At 41.4% G+C, this 14,252-nt stretch overlaps 1 protein-coding gene across 2 annotated transcripts in view; it reads left to right on the top strand.

Annotated features, from left to right (window-relative positions):
* LOC117521425 (importin-13-like) overlaps nt 1–14,252 on the top strand; it is a 105,667-nt gene that overhangs the window by 42,097 nt on the left and 49,318 nt on the right. For both annotated transcript variants that reach the window (XM_034182721.1, XM_034182720.1), the window contains exon 12: nt 10,202–10,336. In XM_034182721.1, coding sequence (XP_034038612.1) covers nt 10,202–10,336 — 135 coding nt within the window. The remainder of the gene's footprint in view (nt 1–10,201; nt 10,337–14,252) is intronic.

Raw genomic sequence — 14,252 nt, 5'->3', positions numbered from 1 at the left:
GAAAAATATATATCTTAGTTATTTTTATTTTGATAATACTTTTTAAATGATTATAAAATTCAAGAACAAACATTGAATTTTCAGTTTCAAAATTAATTTTTTCAATCTTTTTTTTATTTTCAGATTACAAAACTTTTGGCCTTGATTTAGCTCCATATGCATCTCCCTTTAAAGGTGGTGCGGTGGAATATCTGGCTTTTTAAACTGCAATGGCCTGACATGTTTTAACGTCGCGCTGCATAGCCGAACCTCTGGTAAATATTACAACGGTCTCTAACGATGGGGGAGCGCCTAAGAAGGTAAAATTATACATAAATCGTGTAAAACCGCCTCTACCGCTCGACCACCTGGTTGGGGTAGTGAATTTTGAGTCAGGACGCTGTCTGGGGTATATTTTTGAAGCGTATAAAGCAACCCTGAGTTTTTACGTTACCCTCCGGTTTGTTGCTCGAGCCCCACACCCCGAAAGTAACTTTGTGCTCATATGACTGGAGCATTATGTCCACCGTGGTCGCTGCTTATTTGAGAGGTGATGTTTTAGCGGCAATCGGTGCTGAGAACAAAAAACATTTTCAGATTACATGAACCGGTTACGCCAGGTTTCTGTATAAAGTGACCTTCGATAGATATCCTGATGGGATACCCACTACCACCAGGATGACCTTGGAACGCATCCACGGTAATCAGCGGGCCGTCATAGAAGCCCCGGTACCGACGTGGGAAAAAATGTTTTCAGCATATGGGAACAGAATCAGCGGGCTTTTTAGGCGCTGGCAAGAATATAAAGGCATTATCAGATTCAGAAGAAACCTGACCCCTTTCTTTTGTTAAGGGGAATCTGGCCACTCCCACCCCGCCTGCCCATATATATATATTCATCAGTGCGCCAGGATGTGCTACCATTCGACAACTGACATCATGACTCAAGCTTTCACATCAGCTCATATTCCTCCAGCTTCACCCCCACCTGTCGGAGAGGAGGACGTCGATCGTGAGGGTCATTACACCAGCTACGAGGAAGAAGGCTGCTCGCAGGACCTCTTCACCTCTGAATCCTGGCCAGGTTACCGCGAGCTTTCCTCGCCTGAAGCATTGGTGATGTGGGGCGGAAAAGCCCAAGGGGTGTACTCTTGCTCACCATCTGTAATTTTAGACGATGGACCAGCATCACCCCCCCAGTGTTTATGTCGGGGGTCAACCTGCGGCTCCAGCGGAGGTCTTGAGTGAAACATCCCTCCCACCCCACCAGATACAAGAAGCGCTGTGTGGTGACCAGCCGGACAGACTTCTCTCTGACGAATTTTTGGAAACAACAAAACTGGCTATCATCCATCTGATGGCTGGAGTGATTGCGAATTGTAGAAAGGAACTCTGTTACGGGTGTCAGGTTGAGCATCCGAGTCAGACACAGCACGAATGCCTGGAAGAGGTATCTGAAAACTTTTACCCAATCAATTTCCATCATCTGATAAAAAGCCTCTCGACGGAACGGTTTATTCCTGCAGTCCTCAAACTGCTGGCGAGCCATTACATTTTTCCCTCACTGGCGAGAGTCCAGGGTGTGGCTGAAAACATCTTGGAACAAGCTGAAACACTGTGATAATTTTGGTGGAGTGCTAAACCAGATATCCAGCTGTTTCGAGCATGAAAATCCCACTCACATTTGTGAAATGGAGGATGTCTGGCACGGCCTGATCTGATCGTCACCTGCAGAGCTTTTCTTTAAAAAAAAAAATATATATGTGTCATAGTTCAATTTATCATGGGAAATTATCTGATTAATCTGTGTCGAGGTGTAAGGGATCGTTATGTCATTCGTGAACTGTCGCATCTTTTAAATCAGGCTGTCACACGCAGGCTGAACAATATTACAGTGTCTTCTGTATTGGAAAGGGTGCTGGACTCTGTTAAAAATCAGGCCACTCCAGAGTTTTGGCAGGAAAACGTGCTAAGAACCGTTTTGCAAATAGCGGATAACTCTGCCTACGTTGTCTTACGCAGGATTACCGTTATGGTTACTGACAATTTTCCTTGATTTAATCCCTACCACCTCTTTACACTGTACGCCTTTACTGGCCTGAGAAATTTAACTCCTGGGTTCCTGCAGACCAACTGATGGCCATATATGAATTCACAAATTCATATACATGTGACGATATCTATCTTCAACCGGCATTATTCTGGAAAAGCATTGCTCTATGTTTCAGGTGAAAAAAATTATAGGTCCTCCGTCCAAGAACAAAATCTCTGTTCACTCGACTTCTTTTGAGGCAGGATATTATGACAACTTTGACCTTATTACAATGCAGATAAACTCTTGTTTGAAGAATATAGATCCAAAGATCTCTTTAAAATATGCCGATATTCAAAAAAATTTTGTGTGGGAAGGAGACGGTACCTGCCACGTACATTTTGAAACCCCAGCGGCGTACATGCTGGGGTTACAGCCTGATAAATGGTTGAGATGCGGACCTGGGGCCATAACCTCTCCCCGTTTCCCTGATATAAAAGGCAGGTTATATCATTTTTTCTGTTACACAGACGTTGTTCAGGCTCAGATGGTGGGTGACAGTTTTGCTCCTCTGCTCCGCTGTTTCGAGATCCAAGGGAAGTTTGGAGAAAGATTCGACCCTGCTTATTATATTCCAGTTTCTTAAAGACATATTGAAAAGATATGCGTTGAGATTCATACAGATCAAGACGAACCCGTTAAATTCACATACGGGAAAGTGATTGTCATGTTACACTTTAAACCGACGGGTTAAAAAAAATAATGCAAGCTGATGTTTATAGATTCGTTCCTTATTATGAAAATTAGGTCGGTTACAGTTTTTCCAGTGCCCCCGTTATGTACGGAAAAGGTTTGGGTAACATATTTTCAAAATTATTCAAGTTTGTCATGCCTTTATTTAAACAAGGATACGCTTACCAAACCTCACCTGAAAAACGCGTGTCCGATGTGGTGAGCCGTGTGGTTGAAAGGGTGTCCCGTCCTCAGGAAGCCGGTGTGCAGGAAGGATCTGGGAACATGGTACTCTCGTGACACTCCAGGAAACGCCCTCCCGGGAAACGCATAGGCAGGGGTAAAAAATGAAGAGTCTCAAGCAAAACTGAGACAGTCCGATGGAACGCCAAGAAGAAAAGACCGTCTCGTGATATTTTTTCTTAAGGATGAGCCTGTTAAGATATAATTCACCCGAGTGCACCATGAGTGAGCTAGACCTGTTTACTGTCCCAGCGATACAACTCTCGATAGAGGACAGTCAATATGTGGAAATAACTCCAACTGACACCAGCCCGATCGAACTTTTTGTCCCCGGAGACGGAGAAAGATAGCTGGATTTAAATAACACGCTGATTCATCTCTGGGTGAAAATTACAAATGCTGACGGGAGTAATCTGGCTGCTGACGCCAGCATGGGGCTAATAAATTACCCCCTGAACAGTTTTTTTACAGGTCGATGTCACTCTGGGTGACAGGTTAATTTCACAGTCCAGCGCCACACATCCTTACTGAGCTATGATTGAAACATTACTGAACTTCTCAGCTTAATCACTGAAATCTCAGTTCACAGCAGGTCTTTTTTTCAAAGACACGGCAGGTGAGCTGGATTCAACCGTGATGGCTGATGATGGACCCAACGCAGCACGCCTCACCGCTCGGTCGAGAGAAATCCACCTGCTTGGTCCGTTACACACAGACATCTTTTTCTGCGAGAGGTCGTTGTTAAATAATGTTGACCTTAGAGTTAAGCTGATTCATGCAGGTGACGCTTTCAGCCTGATGTGTGCTGATAACAGTACTTTTAAGTTAAACATCCTGGGAGAGTCTCTTTTTGTTAAAAAAGTCTCAGTCTCCCCAGCAGTTCGTCTCGGCCACAATGCGACGTTATTGAAAGGGAACGCCCTGTATCCGTTATCACGGATTAATGTGAAAATCTATGTTATCCCTTACAATTCCAGAATTTGCAATCAGGAAAATCTGTTTCTGGGGTCATACCAAAATATACTCAACAAAAATATAAATGCAACACTTTTGATTTTGCTCCCATTTTGTATGAGATGAACTCAAAGATCTAAAACTTTTTCCACATACACAATATCACCATTTCCCTCAAATATTGTTCACAAACCAGACGAAATCTGTGATAGTGAGCACTTCTCCTTTGCTGAGATAATCCATCCCACCTCACAGGTGTGCCATATCAAGATGCTGATTAGACACCATGATTAGTGCACAGGTGTGCCTTAGACTGCCCACAATAAAAGGCCACTCTGAAAGGTGCAGTTTTATCACACAGCACAATGCCACAGATGTCGCAAGATTTGAGGGAGCGTGCAATTGGCATGTTGACAGCAGGAATGTCAACCAGAGCTGTTGCTCATGTATTGAATGTTCATTTCTCTACCATAAGCCGTCTCCAAAGGCGTTTCAGAGAATTTGGCAGTACATCCAACCAGCCTAACAACCGCAGACCACGTGTAACCACACCAGCCCAGGACCTCCACATCCAGCATGTTCACCTCCAAGAACGTCTGAGACCAGCCACTCGGACAGCTGCTGAAACAATCGGTTTGCATAACCACAGAATTTCTGCACAAACTGTCAGAAACCGTTTCAGGGAAGCTCATCTGCATGCTCGGCGTCCTCATCGGGGTCTCGACCTGACTCCAGTTCGTCGTCGCAATGTCGCACAGCCATTGAAGAGGAGTGGACCAACATTCCACAGGCCACAATTGACAACCTGATCAACTCTATGCGAAGGAGATGTGTTGCACTGCATGAGGTAAATGGTGGTCACACCAGATACTGACTGGTATCCCCCCCCCCAATAAAACAAAACTGCACCTTTCAGAGTGGCCTTTTATTGTGGGCAGTCTAAGGCACACCTGTGCACTAATCATGGTGTCTAATCAGCATCTTGATATGGCACACCTGTGAGGTGGGATGGATTATCTCAGCAAAGGAGAAGTGCTCACTATCACACATTTAGACTGGTTTGTGAACAATATTTGAGGGAAATGGTGACATTGTGTATGTGGAAAAAGTTTTAGATCTTTGAGTTCATCTCATACAAAATGGGAGCAAAACCAAAAGTGTTGCGTTTATATTTTTGTTGAGTATACTTTCTTGCTGGAAGTGTCACCGGCTCTGATGCCTGGGTATCTCTGACCATGTTGCTGATCCGGTTAGCCTCAGAAAGCAGAGTTTATGCGGGAAATTCTTCCCAAATGATCGGCTTCACCATTCTTTTCTTCTTGCTGGGGGACTTGGTTGCAAGCGGTGACTCATCCGGTGATATACTTTGGCTTTTTTTCTGCAGTTCTTTGCGGGCTGCGGGGTTTGAAATGCAGGTCATAGGAATATTATATTCATTCAAAATAGTAAGAAAACGCCCCCAGCCTGTTGGAGGGTTGGATTTTTTTTCAAGGAAGAGCTGAGATATTTCATGAGATCGATTGCATGGGAACCCTTAACCGCCCGCCCGTTATAAATAAATTCACCCGATGCGGTCCAAGTAGCATTACCTGTGGCAATCTTCCTCATATACTCTGCGTTCTTACGGTCTCTCGAGGGCAGGTTCTCTATCACCTCCCTCATGGTACCCGTGAACTCCTCCTCTTTCAGTGTAAACGGGCTCCTTTTCAGAGGGTGAAACACGTGCCCGCTTTTCATTCTCCCCCTGCCTGATAAGCATTAAATAATGCTGCAGGAGAGCCTCGTATTTTTTAAGTTTCTCATAAGGACTCTGTCCATCCTCGACTATAACTGCCCTCATTTTAAAATCCAAATCATTTTCAGCGGACTGTCTGATGTCTGTACCACCAGGATTCAACCGTTGTGTATTTGAGGTCATCTGTTCAAGTTGCTGGGGCATTAACAGAAACATCTTCTGAGTCGATTTTGACGTCATTTATAATCGTATGAGTTGAGTAATAATCGGCAGTGCAGCAGCCCGTAGTGGCAACAGGAATCCTCCAGTCTGTATAAGACTCCTGCGTTTACTCTTTAAGCTGGTCTTTTTAGCCGCCAAAAGCCGTAAAGCTTTTCTCCTCCTTTTCAGGGTGCTGAATTGTCTCCTGTTCAGGATGATATTACCCTTTAAAATATTGAGAGCAATCTCAGATAAGGCACGCAGAAGGTCGGGAGCCATCGTTCTCAAAATGTCTTGACGCTGATGTGGGCGGGCTTTGATTAGAGTTTTAAGAATGTCGGTGTTCCTTTTTAAAAGTGAGCTCATGGTCTTCTGCTGGATTTTGCAATATAAACAGCCGGCCACTGATTTTGCAACAACCCTGTTCTCAGTCTAAAGCGACATGGGCAGTTTTGTGTACAGTACAGGACTAAATATCTGTATGGTTCACTGGTTGTGTCTTCTAAGCTGTACAAAAAAATATTGTTTTTTGGAGGGGAACATTTGTTGAGCTAAAATATTCATCTGCAGCTTGTCATGTGGGTTTTTAAAGCGCACCATATAGCTTGTGTTGAGACTGATTGTTCTGCTGTATTTCCCCTGATGAAACATATTCTGAGTTATTAAAATTATTGACATATTCCTATGGTGTCTGTACTGTGTAAATACTCTCACAACTCCGGGGTCATCAGCTGCCTGAAAAATGAGATCATCCAATATTATCAGGTGAGACTTACCAGAAGGAAAAAGGCTTTCGTCTTCGAAAGAATCAGGCAGACCTTGCACAAATTTAATGTTTTTATTCTTCGCCCTCAGTTCAGAGTACATGGGTTGAAATGAGATGTAAATCCATGCAATATTTTCCGGCACATCTTTCATGACATGATCACAGTTCTCCAATAATGATTTAACAAAAACAGTTTTCCAGATCCACTTGGTCCTATTACGAGGCATGAGAAAGGTGGCAATCTTGGGTCAAACAAGATAGGCTCTCCAAAATCAGACATGCTTTTCAATATCCAAAGGGTTCAGTCAGACCGTCAGGCAAAAGATGTCGATTATCATGCACAACTCGGAAGGTTTTCTGGAATAATGCGTTTGTCAGCTTGAAGCCGTTTTTATAACGTTTGATACCCTGCTGTGGCGCTTTGATCATGGATTTGTTGGTAGGATCTTTTACATAACCCTTGATCAAGTCTTTGACACTCTCAATGTTTATTTTTTGATAGCTAGCACGACCTCTCTGGGGTCACCACCTTTTCATAAATCCATACAGAGTCAAGTGCGCATATGACGTGAATGCTGCAACAAATATATTATCTGCTTTACCAGGATGAACTATGTATTGTGACCCATACCGCCACTGGACCATAGCCACATCATTATTCAGAAATGAAAAATAGGTGATGTCATATAGGTCAGAGAATAGAAACCTGAAAAATTCCTCAGCGTTTCTGATGAGTTTGGTTTGCATGAGATTATTCTTCTGAGCGAATTTCCCCCAGAAGGAATTCAGACAGAATTTCGCCATTTGTCTTTTTGCAGGGAAATTTTTCTCGGGACCAATCGGATTTTTTGATTGATCCAGTAGTCCTCGACATATTTCTCCCTGCTCTCAGAGTCTTTATCAGATTCCGGTGGATATCCAGACACCTCCTGTTTATGTTTTAAAAACGTGTTTATGTACCCCACAAATAAATTATCGCTTTTAGTTTTGAAATGCCAGACCTCGTTAATCTCTACCACAATGTAACCTTTATCCAAAGCTTTGTGAAATTCCGGGGTCGGCCATGTCCTGTTCAAAGCTCTATCCTGATCGCTGTGTGTGCATGATTCATCTTGGTTGTTGATATCAGCACACAGGCGACAGAGAGGAAAGACTAGCTTTCCCTGAGGCATCCGGTAAGGAAGAATGGGGAAATGTAACCTGCGCGGCAGGTACACGCTAGCTTTGATGAGACCGAAATATGAACGAGGGTCTTGGAAATCCCTGACAATGATTTTCATATGTCTTGTGGGGTATGTGAAATTTATGTTAATGTAAAGGTACAATGACGTCACATCAACGTAATGAATCTGTTCACCCTGGCCTGAGGTGTACCGCAGACACGCAGGGGCTGTCCATCCCCCGTACAAACCGTCTCAAGGTTCGAGGGGTTTCGGGGCTCGGTACTGCTGGAGAAATTGTCGGACTGTCTGATTATTTTTTTTCATTTTATTCCATTCGTGCTCCCAGATAAAGGTAAGACTGACACCCTCCACCACCCTCAAAGCTGCAGCTGACCGAATGTGGTGTTCAGAAGAGGATTTTTTTCATGGGCCAGAAAACAGGTTGGACAACAGTGATAAAAGTAACCGAGGAATTCCTGGACATTTTTCACCCCGTTAACCTCCGCATAACCATCTACGGTATATGCCCCCAGCTTTTTCTCACCCTGGTTCAGTGCGTGAGCGATTGTAATATTTCGGTTCTCCATTTCCCATTCTAGCCATTGAATGGAACTGTCTGAAACTCTTTTATACTGTTGGCGGTAATTGTCAGCTGATGGTAAGGCCAATGTATTAGGTGGGAGAAAGTTCATTTTTAAAACTTTCATACAGGCTGAGGCAATTGTAGTGCAGCTGAAAGGGTCCACGCGTGTTTCGCTGACAAATTCCGTCATAAATTTAGTGCATGTTGCTGCGAGAATTCTAGTGTCATTATCACAGTACATCATCGCCTCCACTTTCAAATCGAAAAAGAAGTTGTCTGGTTTTGTACCACGCATCAAATTCCCGTTTTTCTGTCTCAGACATTTTCGCCATGCCATACGCAGTGGGATCAGGATATGGACCAATATAATCCAAATTTTTTGCCAAGCTGAACAAGTGCGGAAAGTAACCTTTCCGCATACCCGCCTCCACTTCGATATTCATAGCTTTCAGCATTTGAGTGAGGCGCATGGTTAAAAATGACAGCGAATCAATGTACTTCTGCCTGAACGCCCGATCGGACATTTGCAGAAGTTTACTCCCTGCCATAATCAGTTTTATTGCTGAAGCTGCAGCAGGGAGCTGTGGCCTGAAAGTGTTAGGTGCCTCAAGGGGCGGCAACCCCTGAACACCGTGGTGGACACCAGCGGTCAGGGAAGCTGTCCGACCTTTCAAACATCCCCACAGCATAATGCTGCCACCACCATGCTTCACTGCAGGGATGGTGCCTGGTTTTCTCCAAACATGACACCATTCAGCCAAAGAGTTCCATCTTTGTCTCATCAGACCAAAGAATTTTGTTTCTCATGGTCTGAGAGTCCTTCAGGTGCCTTTTGGACAACTCCAGGTGGCCCACCATGTACCTTTTACTAAGGACTGGCTTCCGTCTGGCCACTCTATCATACAGGCAGAGATAGTTGTCTTTCTGGAAGGTTGTCTTCTCTTTTGGTTACCTCCCTTACGTAAGGCACTTTTTCCCCCAATCGCTCAGTTTGGATAGGCAGCCAGCTCTTAGGAATAGTCCTGGTGGATCTGAACTTCTTCCATTTACGATAGAGGCCACTGTGCTCATTGGGACCTTCAAACCAGCACAAATGTTTCTGTATCCTTCCCCAGATTTGTCCCTCAAGACAATCCTGTCTTGGAGGTCTACAGACAGTTCTTTTGACTTCATGCTTCATTTGTGCTCTGACATGCAGTCAACTGTGGGACCTTATATGTAGACCATGTGTGACTTTCCAAATCATGTCCACTCAACTGAATTTACCCCAGGTGGACTCAAATTAAGCTGTAGAAACATCTCAAAGATGATCTGTGGAAACAGGATGCACCTGAGCTCAATTTTGAGCTTCATGGCAAAGGCTGTGAATTCTTAAGCACATGTGATTTCTTAGTTTTTTATTTTTAATAAATTATCAAAAAAAAAAAAACTTTTTCACATTGTCATTATGGGTTATTGTGTGTAGAAGTTTGGGGGAAAAAAATCATACATTTTGAAATAGGTCTGTAACATTACAACTGTATATTCCTTTCACACTAGCCAGCTAGCAAGGCACAATGGTTTGCCATATTATGTGCTTTAGTAAGCATTTCATTAAGCTTTCTTCAAGACAAACGCGAGTCATTTTAGAACATCTTACAAATGCGTTCATTTGAAATAACATCTAAATAATAAGATCTGTTAAATATGGCCTTTTGAGATCATTATACACATATTTGTGCAATTCATTTTCTAAACACATTCCAGGCTGTTTGTCAGTGAATAGGTCAAGTTCTTCTATTTATCCCATCTGTTTTAACTCTTTTGTGTACAGCGTAACCCCACTAATAAGGCACGCATTATCCAAATCCTGGGGATGCTGTCCAGTCTTTTTACCACTCTGAACATCACCAGACAGCCAGACAGCTTCGAGGGAGCAGTCGAACCATCCCAGACCACACAGCACCCAGTACGTTCTACAGACCCTCATGCCAACAGATCCGTTCCTCTCTCCTTTACACACCGAGTCTTTAACCATCCTTAGGGATGGGTATTGGGAACCGGTTCTTTTCGGGTATCATTAAGAAATGATTCGATCCATCAACATCAATAGCCTTTTTGCTCAATGATTCCCTTATCGGTCCTTCATAGTGGCTGTTGTTTTTGGGGGTGTTTGTTAGGAAAATGATAATTTCTCTACATTGATTACAGACCGTAAAGCGGGTCTGTAATCAACCGTTTCTGCAGCGTGGATTTGCTTTGAACCTTGAATCAAGGAAGAAGTGCTTCGATCTGCTGCTTTGTTGGTTCTTTGTTTCATTTCGCTTTATCTTAATTTTTCCCAGCTAAAACAGTAAAGAGGATAAGTCTGTGAGTAATATTTACCTTTATTGTTATGTTAAACTGACCTATTATGATCTTCTGAAACAGTTGATGGACGTATTTTCTAACTTAAAAACGGGACCGATGCTAACGCATTAGCATGTCTATGGCGTTTTCAATGTTAAAATTAGCATTAAGCAGTTCGCATCTCAGCACGTTTGTGTGCATTTGTTTTCTGTATAATAATTAATGGCTCCGCGTTTGTTGTTGTAAAAGAGTCAAATGTATTACAAATGGTCATTTTTTAAATTTATTTTTATTTATATATTAATAATAATAATAGCAACAGCAACAACAGTAATAGTAATAATATCTATGCTACAATACAATTTTAGAGAAAGAGACAAAAAAAAATCTGATAAATCAAAACACAACAGAAAAGATGAAACGAACTAACAATGAACATAAATAAATAAATATAGAAATAAGTGTTTCCTGTGAACACCTAGTGACTCTTACACCTCCACTTAATCCGTGTTTTATTTAAGTTTAATGACCATTTGTTTTGGTCAAACCATATTTTCAATTTGTTAATTTCTTCAGTGATTTCCTGAAGAACCGTCTGCCAAGCTAGAAAACTGCTGCATACTAGTAAGTCCAGAATCATACTGGAATGAATTTGAATAAGGAAAGTTGTTTTTTTTTCTCACTAAAATGGATGCTGCACTCACTACAGTTTATTGTCTGGAATAGCCCCAAATTGCATTTCAGAGCTTCTAGAATTCAAACATTTTTGTGCGGGTGGTGTTGGGGGGTAATTTTGGGTTTCACCTGTTTTTTGTTTGTCACCACTTTTATCCCTGAATATGTCGATCGTGAGTCACTTTTGTGCAGATTAAAGTCACTAACTGGGACTCCTGTCTTGTTGCGAGAAAGAAACGAGAATCATCCTCTGTTCTGTTCACACAGCTCCAAACACTGTGCGGCTCTCTGCCGAGTCAAGTTAGAATGACAGAGTCCAAACGGAATTAATAACTTAAAAGCGAAGCGCTGTTTCAATCAAATGACACCTCTTTCCAAACGTTGTAATCCAAACAAACTGCAATCGAACAAAATGTTTTTTCCTTCCAAAATGAGACATCCTGCGCTAATGTGCAGCAGCCGGCTGAGCTCAGAGGTATGGAGAGACATTCATGCCAAAATGCCAAAACTACAGATTTTATTTATTTTTATTTATGTCCAGAGATCAAGGATCCAGTGACCAATTTAAAATGTTGTTGACATAGAAAACCCGTAAAGCCTACTTTTAGTACACAGAAAATTTCACAAGAGGTATCGATAAGCTATCGGATTCATAATGGCATCGATATCGATAAAATCTTATCAATACCCATCCCTATCCTGAATAATCCTGAATGGAACCCATTTTCTTAAAACCAGTAGCCAACCTGCCACAAAATTTCAGAATAGATATTTCAGGTATTTTACCTCATGAGCTAGTTTTTTTTTTTTTTTTTTGTAAAACCTTATAGACTGTGAGCCAGGGCCTCAAAAAGTGAAAGCGTTACCGAAAAAGTGGTAAGGGCTACCATACGTTTTCTGAAAGCCTGGAATCTCAGCTTTTCAATGATATGTGATGGCCACCTGATAAAAGTAGCTGTTATAAGTTATCGCATGTAACGTAAACTAAGTTTGAGAAAAAAATGTTTGGACAAACCAAAGCAGAATATTGAGATATCTGAAAATCTAAAAAATGGGATAACAACAAATGAGACATGCTTTCCTATGTTTTGGGGTATGACAAACCAAATTATGACATTAACATTGCTGTAAAAGGTCAAGGTCGTGACCTTTTGGCATGGTCAATTACATTATTTACAAATTATATAATTTTTCTTTCTATTTTCACCATCCATAATTTTGTGAAGACAGATGTACATTTTTTATTTAAATCTCAAAATAATTTTCTTTCAAATGGTATATAGCATTTGTATATTAGCCTAGTGGGGGCTGACACCAGCTTTTCTACAGTGATGATTATTGCAGAGTTTTAGTGACAGCGTTTGATTAAAAAATATGAGATGTGAAATATACCAACATTCAAAAGGAGAAAAGAATAGCTGTAGGCCTATTCTATTACAATTTGTTGGTAAGTTATGTATACATTGATAGTAATAATGATAATAACATCAGTATTGAAAACAATAAAAACAAGTATAAGGTGACATCAGAGAGCAGCATGTTAATGTCTGTTTTGTTTTTATTTATTTATTTTGTCTTTTGCTTTTTTAATTTCAGGTACACAGTCAACAAATGGCATTGACTATCCACAGCTCACTTTACATGCATGCATACTTACACCCAAATTAATCATGACTTAACAGCTGATGGCACAAATCATGATTTCTTTGGGTGTACATATGCATTGTGTCAGGCTTTACCTGGTTTACATTCATACATAGGTTGCAACAGTGTAAGTGCATTTGCAGGTTGTGGTAAAGTGTCAGCCTTGAAACTACTTCAGAAGAATGAAAATGTCTGTGAAACCTTTCAGAAGGTTGGGGCAGACTGGATGATGACACAAGAGTTGTATGCAGCCTTACAAGAATTCACATATCAAATATACAGAATCACCAACATCAGTGAAATGAGGCACTATGCACTTTTTTGTGCAAAGAAAGGCATAGAATCCTGGCAATTACCTCCATGCTCAGATTCTCTCAGAAAGCACTTTCTCAGAGCTAACTATCAAAGCGCTATTTGGAGGAGATGCCTTGAGACCAACCCTGAAGTTTCTTCCCCCGTTGATCATGGGTGGTCTAGAGATGGCCAAGACTTGCAGCTCTCCATAGACTGGTTCAGTGTCCCCACTAGTCCACAAGCAGTACTTAAGTTTCTGTCCTGCTCATGCAGAAGGGACTGTGTCACTCAGTCATGTCAGTGTGTTGCCAACAATTTGGCCTGCATTGACCTATGCCATGCAAAAACCAGAAGGGTGACCTTGTTGATGAGGATCAGTCCTATTCCGCTAATGAGGAAGATGATGAAGAGTTTGATTAGTCATGGTCTTGATTAAAGACTAATCATGTATTTGTCAAACATGATTTTATAGTAATTATTTGCTTATGATTTAGATTGATAGATTGTTAGCTGTCAGTCTGTCACACATTTGAGTAAATGAAAAGGATTTAGATTTAAGTGTTGATAAGTGTTGCTTATATAAATTTACAGAGTAATAAGTTTCACTAAATGTTCTGTGCAAGTTCCAAACTGTTACTGATAAGAAGATGCATTGCCGCACTTTCCTAAATTCTCTAAATGCCATTCTATGGAAAGTGGAAGCATAATGAAATTATATACAAGTTTAAAAAGTTATAAGGGTTCTGATTGAGGTATTTTCAATCTTTGACATGTTTTACAATGTGTTCATACTTTATCCGAGACAGTTTTAGGTTTTTTAGATTTTCTGAGAGTGGCAGTTTACACTCCTTTGGTATGTTAATGTTTGTTGTCCAAGACTCTTTTAGGTTTAAGGTTTTCTGTGTGCTATTATCATGCCTTAT

Source organism: Thalassophryne amazonica, chromosome 12 (assembly GCF_902500255.1).
Source record: "Thalassophryne amazonica chromosome 12, fThaAma1.1, whole genome shotgun sequence".
NCBI classification, from domain to species: domain Eukaryota; kingdom Metazoa; phylum Chordata; class Actinopteri; order Batrachoidiformes; family Batrachoididae; genus Thalassophryne; species Thalassophryne amazonica.
The sequence above is the reverse complement of the archived record's forward strand: the minus strand, read 5'-3'. Positions and strand labels throughout refer to the sequence as shown.